The sequence below is a fragment of the Pelophylax lessonae genome (assembly GCF_965119305.1).
Source record: "Pelophylax lessonae genome assembly, chromosome: 5".
In the NCBI taxonomy this organism is placed as follows: Eukaryota; Metazoa; Chordata; class Amphibia; order Anura; family Ranidae; genus Pelophylax; species Pelophylax lessonae.
Window position 1 is genome coordinate 161,205,396 of NC_138772.1, and position 15,109 is coordinate 161,220,504.

The window sequence follows — 15,109 nt, forward strand, 5'->3', positions numbered from 1 at the left end:
ACCAGATTACAGTTTGAGAAAACCCTGAAAGATGGGCACAAAAAAAAATACTTTGCTGGCAGCTTGATAATTGTGTATCAGTGATCAGGTTTGCAAGGTTTTGATCAGATTTTTTTAAATTAAAGAAATCCCCATAACCGACCTGACACATACAGTATTAAAATGACTCACTCTGACCCAAGCATTATTAAAGAATATGTAAACCTAACATTTCATATTCCTGATATATGCCTGCTGTACTATGTACTTGTATAAGAAAGTCTCCTGTTCTCTTTGTATTGCTTCCTTTGTGTGAAATACCTGGTGTTCATGCCAGTCCCCCTGCTTGCCTATAAAAAACTGACTACACTAGGCAGGTGAGCACAGCGTGATTAGTTTACTAGCTATGCTGGAAACTCAGCCTGCTCCCCTCCAATAATCAGACTTACCCTGACTCGCCTCGCCCGCACAACCTATCACTGGGAATCACCAGTGTGCTGCTGTTTCTCCTCCCTCACCTCTCTGTGCTGCTGAGAACAGAGGCTATATGATCCCTTATAAAAAAGGGAAAAATGGTGTTTATAATGTTTCTATATGTTTACACTAATGTTTTGCCTTTTATTTTTATTTTAAACTGAATAAGTTGTTTTACAAGGTGAGGGTTTACATTTTAAGGTGTAAAGGTGTAAAGGTTTTAAAGGTACACTTTAAAAATGACCCTTTTAGTGTTTTTTTATTTATTTCCAAATATAAAACTCCCACCTACTCTTAAATAAAAGTCCATATGTAATCCACAAGGGTCTCTGACGTTTATTATAAGATAAGAGAATGGAATTCTAGGGGACTCTAATATCCTAGTTCTACACTGCCCACAACATATCATTTTCACATAGTTCCTCCCCCCAGGGAGGAAGGATTATTCAGCAGATCAGCTTATATCCATGCACATTTGTTGTCTTTGAATCAGCTTGATCCAGGCCAAATCTTTGCTCACAAAGATACGTTAACTCAGATCCCAGCCTTTTAGTAATAGTTTACTGGATTCCATACATGATAAAGCTTTGGCATAAATATTTCCTTTAATCATTTTGTTTTCTGTCTGGTAAAACATAACTGAAGCTCTAGATAAAATCTTCAATCCGACAACACGTCACTGAAAAATTTGTAACCCTATATGTCCTTTCTATGGCAGGGCAGGCAACATTTGCATCTGCTGTGCCCTGTTCTTCTTAAAGCGGCTCTTCAGGCATTTTTCATCTTCTGCCCATGTTGTTTTACCTTTAGATAGTAAAACACTTTTTTTTCTGCCAGTAAATACCTTATACAACCCACTTCCTCTTTCTTGTCTGGTAAAAAAGCCTAGGCTAATGACATCATGCAAACCTCTCTCTCTCTCTCACTCTTGGGAGAGTTTGCAAGCAATGGAGGAGGGATGAGTCATAGGAGAGTCAGGGAGAGCTGCAGAGCTGGAGGGGGCTGGACGAGGGCGGAGATAACAGGAGACTACAGAGATCCATGTGTATTCATCAAGAGAGGAGAAATGTGCAGGCAAGCAGTGTTGTGAGTGTGTCTGTGTCTGTATATATGTATATGTGTGTGTGTGTATATATATGTGTGTGTGTGTGTGTGTGTGTGTCTGTGTAAATCCAGGAAGTGAACAGGCAGCAGCTTCTGCAGCCCACAGTTAAAATGGCTGCAGCCAGACTTAGTGGCAGGATATTTGGCAACTGCAGAATCACAGTATAAATAAAATCATATGCAAAGTGGTTGGAGGGAAACTTCAGAATGGCAAATATGTTTTTATTCCAAATTATGTGAACAGACTGTAGTTCCTCTTTAAGTTTGCATTCTATTCTGTGTTTTGGTGCTGGCATATAAGAAAAATAGCTGGTCACGGCACATGAAATAAACTAACGATAGGCCTACTGTAGTTATATAGTCTCTGCCTATCAAATAGGAGGAGGAGTGTAAAGTGTTTGTGTGTCATCGAACTGTATTTTATAGGTAGAGGGAAATACAGAGTTATTACAATGTGGCACTGATGGTGTATCATGGTGCTAGCAAAGCTGGGCATGGTTATTTTAAATTCAGATATTGTACACTGGAGTATCATAGAAAGTACCATTGATGGAATTATAGTAATGTTAGGGACAAGTTAGGGAGTTATCTTGGGAGCATATAGAGCCTAGGGCTCACATTTTGCTGTACCTATAGTTTTGATGTACAGTAACATTAAAAATGTATCAATAATTATCAATCATCCCCAAATGTTTTTAGTTTGTAATTTGGCACAATTTACAATTTCTTTAGTCATACAACTCCTAACAACAACAAGGCATACTTTTTTTGTGATTAAAGCAAACCCAAGTGCTGCTGCTATTGAAGTAAAATACTAAACATACTGGTTATCTGGCTGTTTTTTCTGTCTTGCTGGCTTTAATACTTTCTATTAAGGAGGGATATGATCAGCATGTATAAATACATAAGTGGTCCATTTAGTGAATTTGGTATTGAGATATTTACAGTCATCACAGAGGACAAGGGGGCGCTCTTTACATCTCGAAGAAAAGAGATTTAATCTCCAAATATGGAAAGGCTTCTTCACAGTAAGAGCTGTGAAAATTTGAAATAGACTCCCCCAAAAGCTGGTTGTGTCCAGCTCAGTAGATTGTTTTAAAAAGGCCTTGATTATTTTCTAATTGTACATAATCTAACTGGATACCAATATCTATAGGTAAAGTTGATCCAGGGAATATCTGGTTACCTCTTGGGGGATCAGGAAGTTAGTTTTTCCCTTGCTGGAGCAAATTGGATCATGCTTTGCTGTTTTTTTTTGCTTTTCTCTGGATCAACGGTGGATATAGGAATCTGTATTTAGGATTTTAATGTTTTTCTCCCTTTTATTGGTTACACTAAATGGACATGTGTCTTTTTTCAACCAGACTAACAATGTAACTATGTCACTGACCTGGAACAAATATGCATATCAGGAAAGTGTCACACAAGTAAGAAATTCAGCTCCAGGTTCCAGATCAGGGACTCAAAGTACTGAAACATGGGGGTCATAATATCAGCAAAGCAAGTAGCATCTTCAAAAAGAGAAGACAGCAGTGAAAACGTTTCATATTCTTCATCATTAAAACTCTGTATTTTAAATATTGTTGTACTTCTGATTGCAATTTTCCGTGGATAAACACAGAGAGTATGCATCAATTCTTCAACAAAGTACTTGGATGTTATTGACTGTCACTTGTATTTACTTAGCGTGTATATTTGTATGATTGCAACCCACATTATCAAAATTATAAAAACAAAAGCACTACATCACAGGTGTCAAACACAAGGCCTGTGGGCTGAATTCGGCCCCCCATGTCATGTGGCCCTCACACCTCTCAGGCAGCTGCGGCACCCCCCTTTTCTCTGCCCCCACCTTGTCTGTGAAGTCGGCAGCGGAGAGAGGACAGAACTCCTTTGCCAGATCCTGCACTCCTCTGTGCAGACAGGCTCATCTTTGCCCACCCCCCCTTCTCTGCAGTTAACAGCAGAGAGGAGGGCAGAACTCCTCCTACAGATCCTGCACCTCTCTGTGCAGCCGCAACGCCACCTTGCCTTTGCCTCCCCTGGTCTCAGCATTCAGCACACTCTGGAAGCTGACTCCAGCCCTCCTCTGGTTCTCCTCCAGACCCTGCACTTCTTCCCAGATCCACCCGCATCTTCTTCCTGGCAGCAACACAAGGTAAGGGGTGCATTGTGATGTAAGGAAGGGTGGGTGACTCTTGACTTCTGATTGTGAGGGGGTTCTTGACATCCCATGTAAGGGTGTAAGGGGGTGTTGGGTGCTCTGGATCTAATCCTACAGATGTAACTGGCCCTTTGAGGGCAACCGTAATGCTGATGCGGCCCGCAATGAAATTGAGTTTGACACCCCTGCACTACATCTTTACGATAAAAACAAAACACAAGAGAGACCCATGCACATAGTGCTGGATATCATTCATATTACATGGGGCAGAGCTTGGTGAGTTTGCATTCAAGGTGACACTAGGAAATGAATCCACCCAATGCTACAATTCATTGTACAGTATATGCTTGTTTGTGTGTATAAATACAGATGCTCACAAAAAAAAACTTTGTGTGCAATTGTGTGCAGAGTTTATTGCCCTCAGCTGTCTGTAAATAAGAAAAACATTTCCAAAGGTAGTGTGTGTATACATATACAGTATATGTATTATAGTAAGGACTTAAGATTAAAAAATATGTTTTCCTTTTTTTTTTTTTTTTGGAACATATAAAATATGTATTTTTTCCACATTTTTAAAATGACGCTACCAGCTAAATCTCAAATTACACGAATAGCTAAATGAGTCCAAGGAGTAGCCTACTACTTGCTCTGTTTAGATGGAAACTCCGTTCTCTGTTCTGTATGGAAATTTGATTAGAGAAATATAATCACAAAAATTGAAAAAATACAGATGTGCCCTTTAAAGAGTCCAACAATGCTCTAAAAATCATAATCGGTCGTACCACTATTTTATACCAAATAAAAAAGTTTTTAAATTAAAAAAATCATAGTGGGAACGTAGTATATTTAATGTATATTTGTAAAATATAAACAATAAAATCTCAGTTTTTGAGCTTGTAATTAAAAAAATAAAAAAATAAAAGTGAGTAAAATCCACCATTTCACCTTTCATGTAGCCATAGTAGCAAAAGTCAACTTTACAAATTACAGCTGTATCTATTATGAAGTAGATTAACCTTTCTCAATCATTTCAACACAGAGGAAACCTTAAAATAAATTTCTGTTCTAGGGGAACCCCTGCTAAAAATTAAAAATCTACAACTCATGACACATTAGTGTGACAGTCAGTGGGAAGAATGCTCCTTACTCTTGTCATCATTGGGAAGAATTACCCCCTTACAGATAGCTAAAAGGAACAATGGTGTCATTGAGAACTTATCTGAGAGGCAGAAATTGTCCATTGCTTAAGAAACCCCTAGCAACCTCGGGAGGAACCCTAGGTTTCCATGGAACCCTGGTTGAGAAACCCTGAAGTAGATGGTGTGATGGTGTTCACCGTCACTGGGAGTGAGGGACAGATACTTGGGGGACGCTGAGAGAATGGTTTGGATGGCTTCAGATGGGAGAGTGATATTTGTCAATGGTGTCTCTCAAGAAATGTAAAGATTTGATCCCACTTTGCACTGTGAGACCTGTGGCCTGTTGCCACGGAGTCTGTGACACCTAGATGTGTATTCCATGTGTTTCAATGTAGTAGATGTTCAGACTGTCATTGGCAGACTTGTCCTATTGTTTGTGTATTGAGATAATGTGTATTGTGTTAAGTCTGCCTATCCCATTGTTAAATGTTAATGAGCCCACATTGTTCTGTCCAGATGGCTAGATAATTAGTTCAGGTTAATTCTGTTTCTGTATACAATTTCATCTGCATATGATAATGTAATTAGGCAACCCCTGACCTGTGTGTGGTAAAATGATCAGGAGGGGGAGGGCCATGCTGTATGTAAATTCTGTGTGACTGTTCAATAAAGAATGATTCTAGTACAAGCTAAGTGTCAAGCTAGCTTTGTATGGAGGGCGGCTGGAATATCTCAATATGTTCATGACTTTAAGGAAGCCATATACTAACGGAAGACCCGTAGTACTGTGTGAGGCGGTTCCGTTACAGATGGCTTTTTTTCCCTAAGTCCTACTGTAAATATAATATATTATATTTGGTTTTCATCTCTCTGATGGAGAAAAGTAGGAATGCATGTTTATATGTTTTTTTGATATTTAAAGATGTTGTCATCACCTCCTTTCAGAGCAATACAAAAAGCATACACTTGTAAAGTCATCAGCCTCTTGTAATAAAAAAAATATAAGTAAATGAAGATTTAGGTTGGGGTAAACAGGGGTTCCAGATATCAGTTGCTGCTTTCTGTTGGGTATGAGAAGGCTAGTCTAGATCTTTAAATAGTTATCTGTAGCAAGGTGTTCATAGTCATACTAGCCTGTGTCTCACGGAGAAACATAATATAATATAAATGCTGGCAGAAGTACCCTTTGTGTCATATGAATTATGTGAAAAAATGTGGGGGGAGGCCATTCAATTAAAAAGGCACTGCAGGAAATCGGGGCTTAATGATTAGAAATATTTATTTCAATCCGGATGGGATATTTAACAAAGTGGTGTATTTAAGCACAAGTGCTTATAGTCCTGGAAATCAAACAATTCCCACAATTCTAATGATACTGATGAGTTTACGCATTTTGTTCAATGTTGTACTATTCCATTGAGACCCATTTAAAACTTTTTATCCTTGACACTGCATTTCCTTCTGATGAATCTATCTGCAAGAGAAATTGATAATTGAAAATGCAAACTAGATTCCAACTCCCATTCTTTCTAAAGCAAATAACTGTCATGAATATGCTTATAAAGCATGTGAATGACACTTTGTGAAATTGCAAACACTTTGTATAATTAAAAAAATGAAGGTTTAAATTGCATATCCACTTACTGATGATCAGCCTTAACAAAATACACATTGTGTGTGCCAATACCAAGGAAAGCAGCTGCCTTCTTCATGGAGTAGTGACACTGTTGAAAACAAAATAATGACTGTACATACAAAAGAAAAATTGACAGCAAAATATCAGACTTACTCATATAAACTAGCGGGCAATACATTGTGACGTGTTTGGCAAAAGCAGTCAAATGAAAAAAAAAAAAAAATCATAATGAGTACGCAGTATATTTAATGTCTATTTGTAAAATATAAATAAAATCTCAGTTTGTGAGCTTGTAATTAAAAAAAATATTAAAATTTAGTAAAAACCACCATTTCAGCTTTATTGTAGCCATAGTAGCAAAAGTAAACTTTACAAATTACAGCTTTATTTTTTATGAAGTAAGTTACTTACAACATATGTCTGCCTTTCCAACTAAAAAGGAAAAGCTCAAAGATTGGTCTATTTTGCTGGAATATTATTTGCATCCATAATATGTATGTAAAAAAAGTTTTCAAAAACAAATCATAGCTGAAGACATTTCCTACTGCGAGAGACACTTTTCTAGGTAAAATTGACTTGCTGTTCTATAATCTCACTGAAATACACTGTAGGTGAATTTTTACACTGGTTTCTTTCAGCACAGTATAGTTAGTCTTCATCTTAGGGGATCCTGGTGGTAAGTATGCAGACAATGGCTTAAGGTGCACTTGTGATCTGACTATGACCAATCAATTAATTACATAGACTTAACAAGCAGAAAAAGAGCTTTACATAAGCCACCCTGACCTCTTTAGCCACTTGCAAAATGAAATAATATATTCTTTAAAATCCTCAAAGACTACAGAGACCCTAAAGAAGATTGCCAAATGGTTTCCAGCAACTTAGAAACAGCTGCTGTTTACATTAAAGGGCTGGCAGGCTACTAAGTCCCTTTTGTAATAGAAAACAATAGGAACTAGTCGTTTTCTGTGCCCCTCTTGTTAATTTGGTCAATAAGTTCTCTGCAATGCCTATAGCAACAGAGGTGAATGAAGGCTTGTTTTAGAATGTTTTTACTGCTTGCTCAGAATATGTAAAAACTTTAGTTGGGTTTAGTAAAGAAAGGGCTAGTGTTAGGGTTATAGGGAGGGTAAGTTTAAAGGGTATGGGTAAGCTTAGTATTAGGGCTGGGATTACAGGGAAGTTTAGTGATAAGGTTGGGTTACAGAGAGAATTCATTTTTATGAGGTTCTTAAAATAGGGCATCACTCTCTGTGCTGGGAAAATGCTTCTCCAGTATCAAAAGTTAATTTATTCTTCTCGCATTAATTGAAAAATAGATGGTAACAGAGCAATAGACTGCAAATATAAATATAACATTTATCACGCTAACAAGCCATTCAACATTTTTTTCTTTCAGTGACTTGCTGGATCAACTGGCTTGCAAAATTGCTTGTCTACCTGCCTATTTATTGATTAAGAAATAAAAAAGTAAACTCCTTTAAGGATTTGAAGTATTAAAGTGTTACTAAACCCACAACATTAAAATGAGTCTGTATATATGCAGTAAAGCATGCTCGTTATACTCACTGTGGAACCTAAGGGGTTAGACCTCTGCCTTGTGTAAAAAGGCTGTTTGATCTTGTATGCACAGATCCTCCTCTTCTTCCACTGACTTGAGAACATGTCCGGATAAGACAGAGCCTTTGGAGTCATGCCTCGTACACACGCAACGATTATCGGCCGACCGATCGTCCGACTTTTGTCCAGAGTGGTGTTTTGTTGGTTGGAATGTGCCTAGACTGCGCACGATTTTTCTTGGCCAACAAAAATCTACTTCAGAAGTGATGTCATGTGATGGTTTACTTTCCGTGTGTTTTTTCTTCTCTGAGCATGCCCAGTCTTGCTCATCAGATTTTTGTCTGCCGAAATCTGTACTGACTGACGGAAAATCGGCCGTTGTGTTGACGGCCAACAAAAATTTTATAGCCTGCACACCAGATTTTTTTCGGCCGAAAAGTCGGAGTCGGTTATTGGAAGCATCATACTAACAAGCCGAAAATCGGCCGATCGGACGTTGGCCGAAAATTCCCGACCAATAATCGATGCGTGTATACGAGGCATCAGGCTGCACATGCTCAGTTTGGTCTGTACTGCTAGAGAGATTTTTTTTTTTTCTTGGGAGAGTGCATGTGACCAGCACAGGGGCCAATCAGCACTGTCCAGACATGTCCAGACAGAGGGGCTGGAACCCTGAAGCCTCATAGGATAGCTCAGTTCAGTATGAAAACCCCTCCTACAAACTTCACTAGGAACAGATAGAAGTCACAGGACTGCTATATACTGCTGATGAGAAAAGGTATTTAGCAGTTTATATTTATGAAAATAATTGCATTTACATGTTCTGTGTATTGTGGGAGACCAGATATAGTGAATGCAGGGTCCTGGGTTTAGTAGCACTTTAAATGGGCCCCTTAGACCCTTTTGTAGGTTTGGTTCTGCACTATTGAGGATCATGTTTAATAACGGAAAAAATTGATGCATTTTTTTTTTTTGGCCTCTAGTAAGAGAGTGAATCAGTCAATAAGATTTCTTTTTTAGTTTCATAAATGGAATCACAGAGAATATTACATTTTCCAACAAAATACTGAATGAAACACCCTCCAGTGGTAGCTGTCAGGTAGTATTAGGAATATACACACATTCTCATGCACGTTACAGAATAAAAGTTCATGCAGTTGCAAACGTTTGTTAGGTTGGAGTCCCCTTTTTTATGTTTATGCTTGCAGTCAACGTGTGTAAGCATCCTATTCTATATAGAAAAGTTATTTCTATTGCTTGCTGGTTCTATTGCTATATATATATATATATATATAAAATCTCTTTTTTTATTTTTGTTTTTTAAAGCTGAACTCCAGGGTTATAAAAACAATCATTACAGAGTATTTTTATATATAGTAGTACTAGCATAAGTACCTGAATTGTCTTGATACCAGTCTTCTGTAATAGCAGCACTAGGAGACGGAGGTGCAGCACTATAAGCCAATCAGTCTTTACTGCATCACACAGTGTCCATCCAGCACTGATAGTAAGAGAGAGCACAGGGATGACCTCATCAGTGTGCTTACTGCTGCTTCACTGTCTAATCACAGACTGGCGTGGATCTTAGATCGAGCCGTATAACTTAACTGCAGTACGGTCTGTAGGGAGGTCACAAGATGTGCAGGACAAGGCCATACAGTTTGGCAGGGCTGCCTGGATCTAGGACTGGCTGAACAAATTAAACATCTTTTAACAGGAAAAATAGTATCATGTGTGAAATTCAGTCTAAGTCACTCTATTTACCTGTTTGCCTGGAGTTTAGCTTTTAGTGAACCAACTTTTTTTTGAAGGATATATGCATTATATTTCCAAAAATATTGGGATGTCTGCCATTACACGCACATGAAATATAATGGCATCCCAGTCTTAGTCCGTAGGGTTCATTATTGAGTTGGCTCACCCTTTGCAGCTATAACGGTTCAACTCTTCCAGGAAGGCTGTCTACAAGGTTTAGGAGTGTATCTATGGGAATGTTTGACCATTCTTCTAGAAGCGCATTTGTAAAGGTCAGGCACTGATTTGGACGAGAAGGCCTGGCTCGCAGTCTCTTCTCTAATTCATCCAAAAAGTATTCTATCGGGTTGAGGTCAAGCCAGTCAAGTTCCTCCACCCCAAACACTCATCTAAGTCTTTATGGACCTTCCTTTGTGTACTGACCCAAATCATTTAGTGGAGGGGGGATTATGGTGTGGGGTTATTTTTCAAGCGTTTGGCATGGCCCCTTAGTTCCAGTGAAGGGAACTCTTAAAGCATCACCATACCAAAACATTTTGGACAATTTCATGCTCTCAACAGTTTGGGGATGTCCCAGAGGCATAACTAGAACCTTCAAGGCCCCGGTGCAAGAAACCATGAAGGCCCCCCCCCCCCTTCCAGCCAAGCACCAGGCTTCCAGTTCTGGGACGGCATCCATGGACATCCTCCCAGAATCCTGCCTCCCATGTGCCCCCTGCGGTGCGCATCCAGCATGCTTTGTGACTGCTGTGTGCTTCGAACAATCACAGTGGTCGATTACCATGTGATCAGCTGATCACATGTAAACAGACTTATCGATTATGGGCACTCCTTTATTCCCACGCTGTATCTGTGTGAGGAAAGGAGAGCCGTTAACCAGTAAGACTGTCAGTACATTGTTTACACTAATAATCAGGGCTCTGACCATCAGTGCTGCCTATCAGTGCTACCTATCATTGCTCAAGAATGCCACCTATCAGTGCTAAATAATGCCACCTATCAGTGCCCATCAATGATGCCTATTAGTGCCACCTATCAGTGCTCATGAATGCTGCCTATCAGTGCTCATCAGTGCCCCCTATCAGTGCCTATCAGCGCTGCCTATCAGTGCCACCAATCAGTGCTCACCAATACCGCTGATCAGTGCTCATCAATGCCACCTATCAGTGCTCATCAATGCCTATCAGCGTCATTATCAGTGCTCATCAATGCCGCCTATCAGTGCTGCCTATTAGTGGCACTTAGTGCTCATCAATGCCGCCTATCAGTGCCCATCGGTGCTTCCTATCAGTGCTAATCAATGTCACCTATCAGTGTCCATCAGTGCCACTTATCAGTGCTCATTAATGCTGCCTATCAGTGCCACCTATCAGTACTGACTATCAGTGCTCATCAATGCTGCCTATCAGTGCTACTTATCATTGCTGCTTATCATTGCTACTTATCAGTGCTCATCAATGCTGCCTATCAGTGCCCATCAGCAGTACTCTGAGCTGAGAGTGTCTCTCTCATACAGCTCAGACTCAGAGCCTGTACTGACAGTTCTCCCACCTCCCATGGATAGGAGACAGCCGATCTGTTCCTTGTCCTCCCGCCCCTCTCCTGTGTGGACCACGGGAAGTGTGAAGCTAAGCAGCTGAATTTGATCATTCACACTTCCTGCGGTGCACACAAGAGAGGGGCGGGAGGATAACGAGTAGATTGGTTATGTCCTATCCATTTGAGGTAGGAGGGACTGTCAGTATAGGCTCTGAGCCAGTGACAGAATGGGCGGGCTGCGGCAGATCCCTCCCAGTAACAGAATGGATGGTCGGGCCCCCTCACAGTGGCAGAACGGACAGGACCCCCACAGTGGCAAAACTCCAGGGCCCAGTCGCAAGTGTGACTGCTGCAACCTTGGTAGTTCAGCCACTGGGATGGCCCCTTTCTGTTCCAACATGACTGTGCACCAGTGCAGAAAGCAAGGTCCATAAAGACATGGAAGAGGGACTTTGGGGTGGAGGCATGTGACTGGCCTGCACAGATTCCTGACCTCAACCCGATAGAACACCTTTGGGATGAATTAGAGCAGAGACTGCTTGCCAGACCTTCTCTACAACATCTGTGCCTGACTTCACAAATGCGCTTCTGGAAGAATGGACAAACATTCCAATAGAGACACTCCTAAACCTTGTGGACAGCCTTCCCAGAAGAGTTGAAGCTGTTGTAGCTGCAAAGGGTGAGCCATCTCAATATTGAACCCTATGGACTAAGACTGAGATGCCATTAAACTTCATGTTAGTGTAAAAGAGGTGTCCCAATACTTTTGGTAATATAGTGTATATATCATCATATCATATCATATTATATTGTAATATAATTACTGTTATTACATTTTGTGTAAGTAGAATGATAAGCAAGTTAAATGAAATATAAAATGAAGTGCCTAAATAATGTATTGAAATTATATGTAAAATCTATCTGTACATATACAGTATTTGAGCTTCAAAAAGGAAAGTCAACCCTTTGATCATCTATATATTTATGTTATAAGTCGATTGATTTAACAAGTTAGTTAACGTGACACATGAAATGCCAATATATTTAATTGCAATATAATAAAAGATTTTCAAGCCAAAAATATATACGTTAATTAGGTAAAAATATACAATTAGTACAATTGTATTACAAAATTGTAAGAATAGTAGTTGAATTAAATTGTGAAATCCTGCTCTACTGGTCCTTTGAAGTAAAGAGACATGCAAGGAGAATATTTTGTTGTCTTGGGGATGTGTGCTCCACGTCACTAAACTTGTGTTCATATTTCTAGGTCAGATATACTGTAAAGCTTCACGTGCCTGCATGTGCACATCTCGTTCAGTTTTTAAGTCATTCCAGCTGCATCACTGGAGATACACTACCCAGCAAGCCAGTTTATATCCTTGGTAAATCAGGCTCAAATTGTTTAAAAGCTGCATGTACAACACCTGCACATCCTGTAATCACAAGGAGGCCATTGTGATTGTACTTCTGTGCACCCTATGTATGTAGAAGTGATACTTTATATTTTGTCATATGCTTCATTAATTTTATGGAAGGTGAGTCAAGGCTAGTGGGGGAACACGCATTCCATTTCTACTTTAAATAAAAAGTACACAGGCTGATTAAACAAGATTCAAATAGTCAAGCTGTGTAGTAAACCATAAACAACTAAAGATATTTTCTCTTCGGAGCAGTCAGAACAATGAAAGATCATTACTGGTTGCATGCTTGGGGATATTGAATTGCCTTACTGAATGTAGACCATAATTACATATTGCAATTACAGTGTGTGTGTGTGTGAATGTTTCTGTAACAAGCACACAGTTTTTTGTGTATTTATCCAATAATAAGAAGGGCCTAATTTAACCACTTTACCACTAGAGCATTTTGCTGTCTTACGTCTGGGCCACTTTTGCGATTTGACGCTGTGCGACCTTAACGGACAATTGCGCGGTCGTGCGACGCCGTACCCAAACAAAATTGACGTCCTTTTTTTCCCCACAAACAGAGCTTTCTTTTGGTGGTATTTGATCACCTGTGCGATTTTTACTTTTTGCGCTATAAACAAAAAAAGAGCGTTTATTTTGAAAAAATAACAATATTTTTAACATTTTTTTATATGAAATTCCCCCCCAAAAAATGTAAAACTCAAATTTTTTTTACATTTATGGCCAATTTGTTTTCTGCTACCTATGTTTGGTAAAAAAAAAATCACAATAAGCGTATTTTGATTGGTTTGCGCAAAATTTATTGCGTTTACTAACTAAGGGAAAGATTTTTGTAATTTTTGGTGTAATGGCGGCGATCTAAAATTTTTTTTGCGGGACTGCGACATTGCAGCGGACAGATCGGACCCTTGACTGAAATTTTTGACACTTTTGGGGGTACCAGTGACATTACTGCAGTAATCAGTGCTATATATATGCACTGTTACTGTAAAAATGACACTGGCAGGGAAGGGGTTAATTTTATTGGAGAGGGAGGGGTTAATGTATGCCTGGTGCTTACTAACGTGTGTGGGGGGAGGTGACTGAGTGAGTCAAGGACAGATCGGATGTTCAGCTATGCTGAACACTGCGATCTGTCACTCCCTGTCACCTAGGAGATCCGCCCGCTCTGTTTACACAGGCGGGCGGATCTCCAAACTAAATTCCCCGACGATCTGGGGAAGAGCAGCGACAATCGCCGCCGCTCCTCCCCTGGCCCGAATCCCGCTGTGACTGAAAACAGCGGGAGCGCGCCTCCAGCGGCGCGCGAGCGCCGCCTACAGGGGGAGGAGTCTAGCGACATAGTACTACATCGCTAGACGATAACGAGCCACGTTGCTGCTACAGACGTTATGTGGTTAAAGAGACTATCGCTGGGATGGGGGAGTTGCTGCATCTTTAAAGTGCAAACACCTAGAACTGCCTGTACATCCCTGAAGGAACTCCCAAAACCTTCTTGTAACAATTAAATGCGGTTGATCTCCAGTCTGACACATTACCGGCAGCCTTACTTGCCGATAGGGATGTGTAGGATGTAGTTGTGTCAGTTTTAGAAAGTGGTAATACTTTGCCAGTTAGATGGCCTGTAGAGTTAGTCATGATAGGAAGAGTTTGAGGGACTGTTTGCCTTAATTCTCCCTAATGAAAGGGTCCCTTTAGACCCTTTCCTAACAATGTAATAGTTACTACTGTTTTTACTACAGTTTTACAACAGCCTCACATCAGATAAACCTTTTGGCTCATTATATGGCAAAAAATGTTGTGTACTGCCTTTTAACAGAACATTTCTAAGGCTTATGCAACTAATTTAATTTGAACCTATACTCTGATGTTAAATAATGCTATGGTAACAGTCTAGCTGGGGAATCGAAAAAAAGTAAGCATTTGTTCACATGATCCCTGAAGAGATGCTTAAAGCCTAGTATGCACTAGTAGACCCAGCAGGGTTGAACTAAAAAAAAACCTGACTGCTCAGAAGGAGCCATGGTATTACCTATCCAATGTTAGTACAGCAATCTTCCCTGGTGTTCTAATGTGTTCTGACAGGGGAACGGCCCGCCCCAACAGAACACTCCTGTCAGCCATTGGCTGAGAGTGTTTATCGGGAGTCGATCAGCAGCCCTTTTTTGGTCATGCCCCTTCGACAGACCTTCTGTCAGACTGACCGCAGTACACATGGGCCGAATGTTGGGTTTCTATTGAACTGGCCGATGCCACCCGATATTCGACTCGTGTGTACTAGGCTTAAGCTTTTGGTTGCATTACCAGCACTTGAGAGTGCACTAGAAGT

The 15,109-nt window shown here is 40.1% G+C and overlaps 1 protein-coding gene across 2 annotated transcripts in view; it reads right to left on the reverse strand.

Moving 5' to 3' along the window:
* The window catches only part of GADL1 (glutamate decarboxylase like 1), a 426,922-nt gene that overhangs the window by 175,078 nt on the left and 236,735 nt on the right, over positions 1–15,109 (reverse strand). Inside the window, exon 7 of one of the 2 annotated variants that reach the window (XM_082257434.1) lies at positions 6,505–6,584. In XM_082257434.1, coding sequence (XP_082113560.1) covers positions 6,505–6,584 — 80 coding nt within the window. Of the gene's footprint in view, positions 1–6,504; positions 6,606–15,109 lie in introns of both variants that reach the window. The other variant, XM_082257433.1, reaches the window with a different exon arrangement.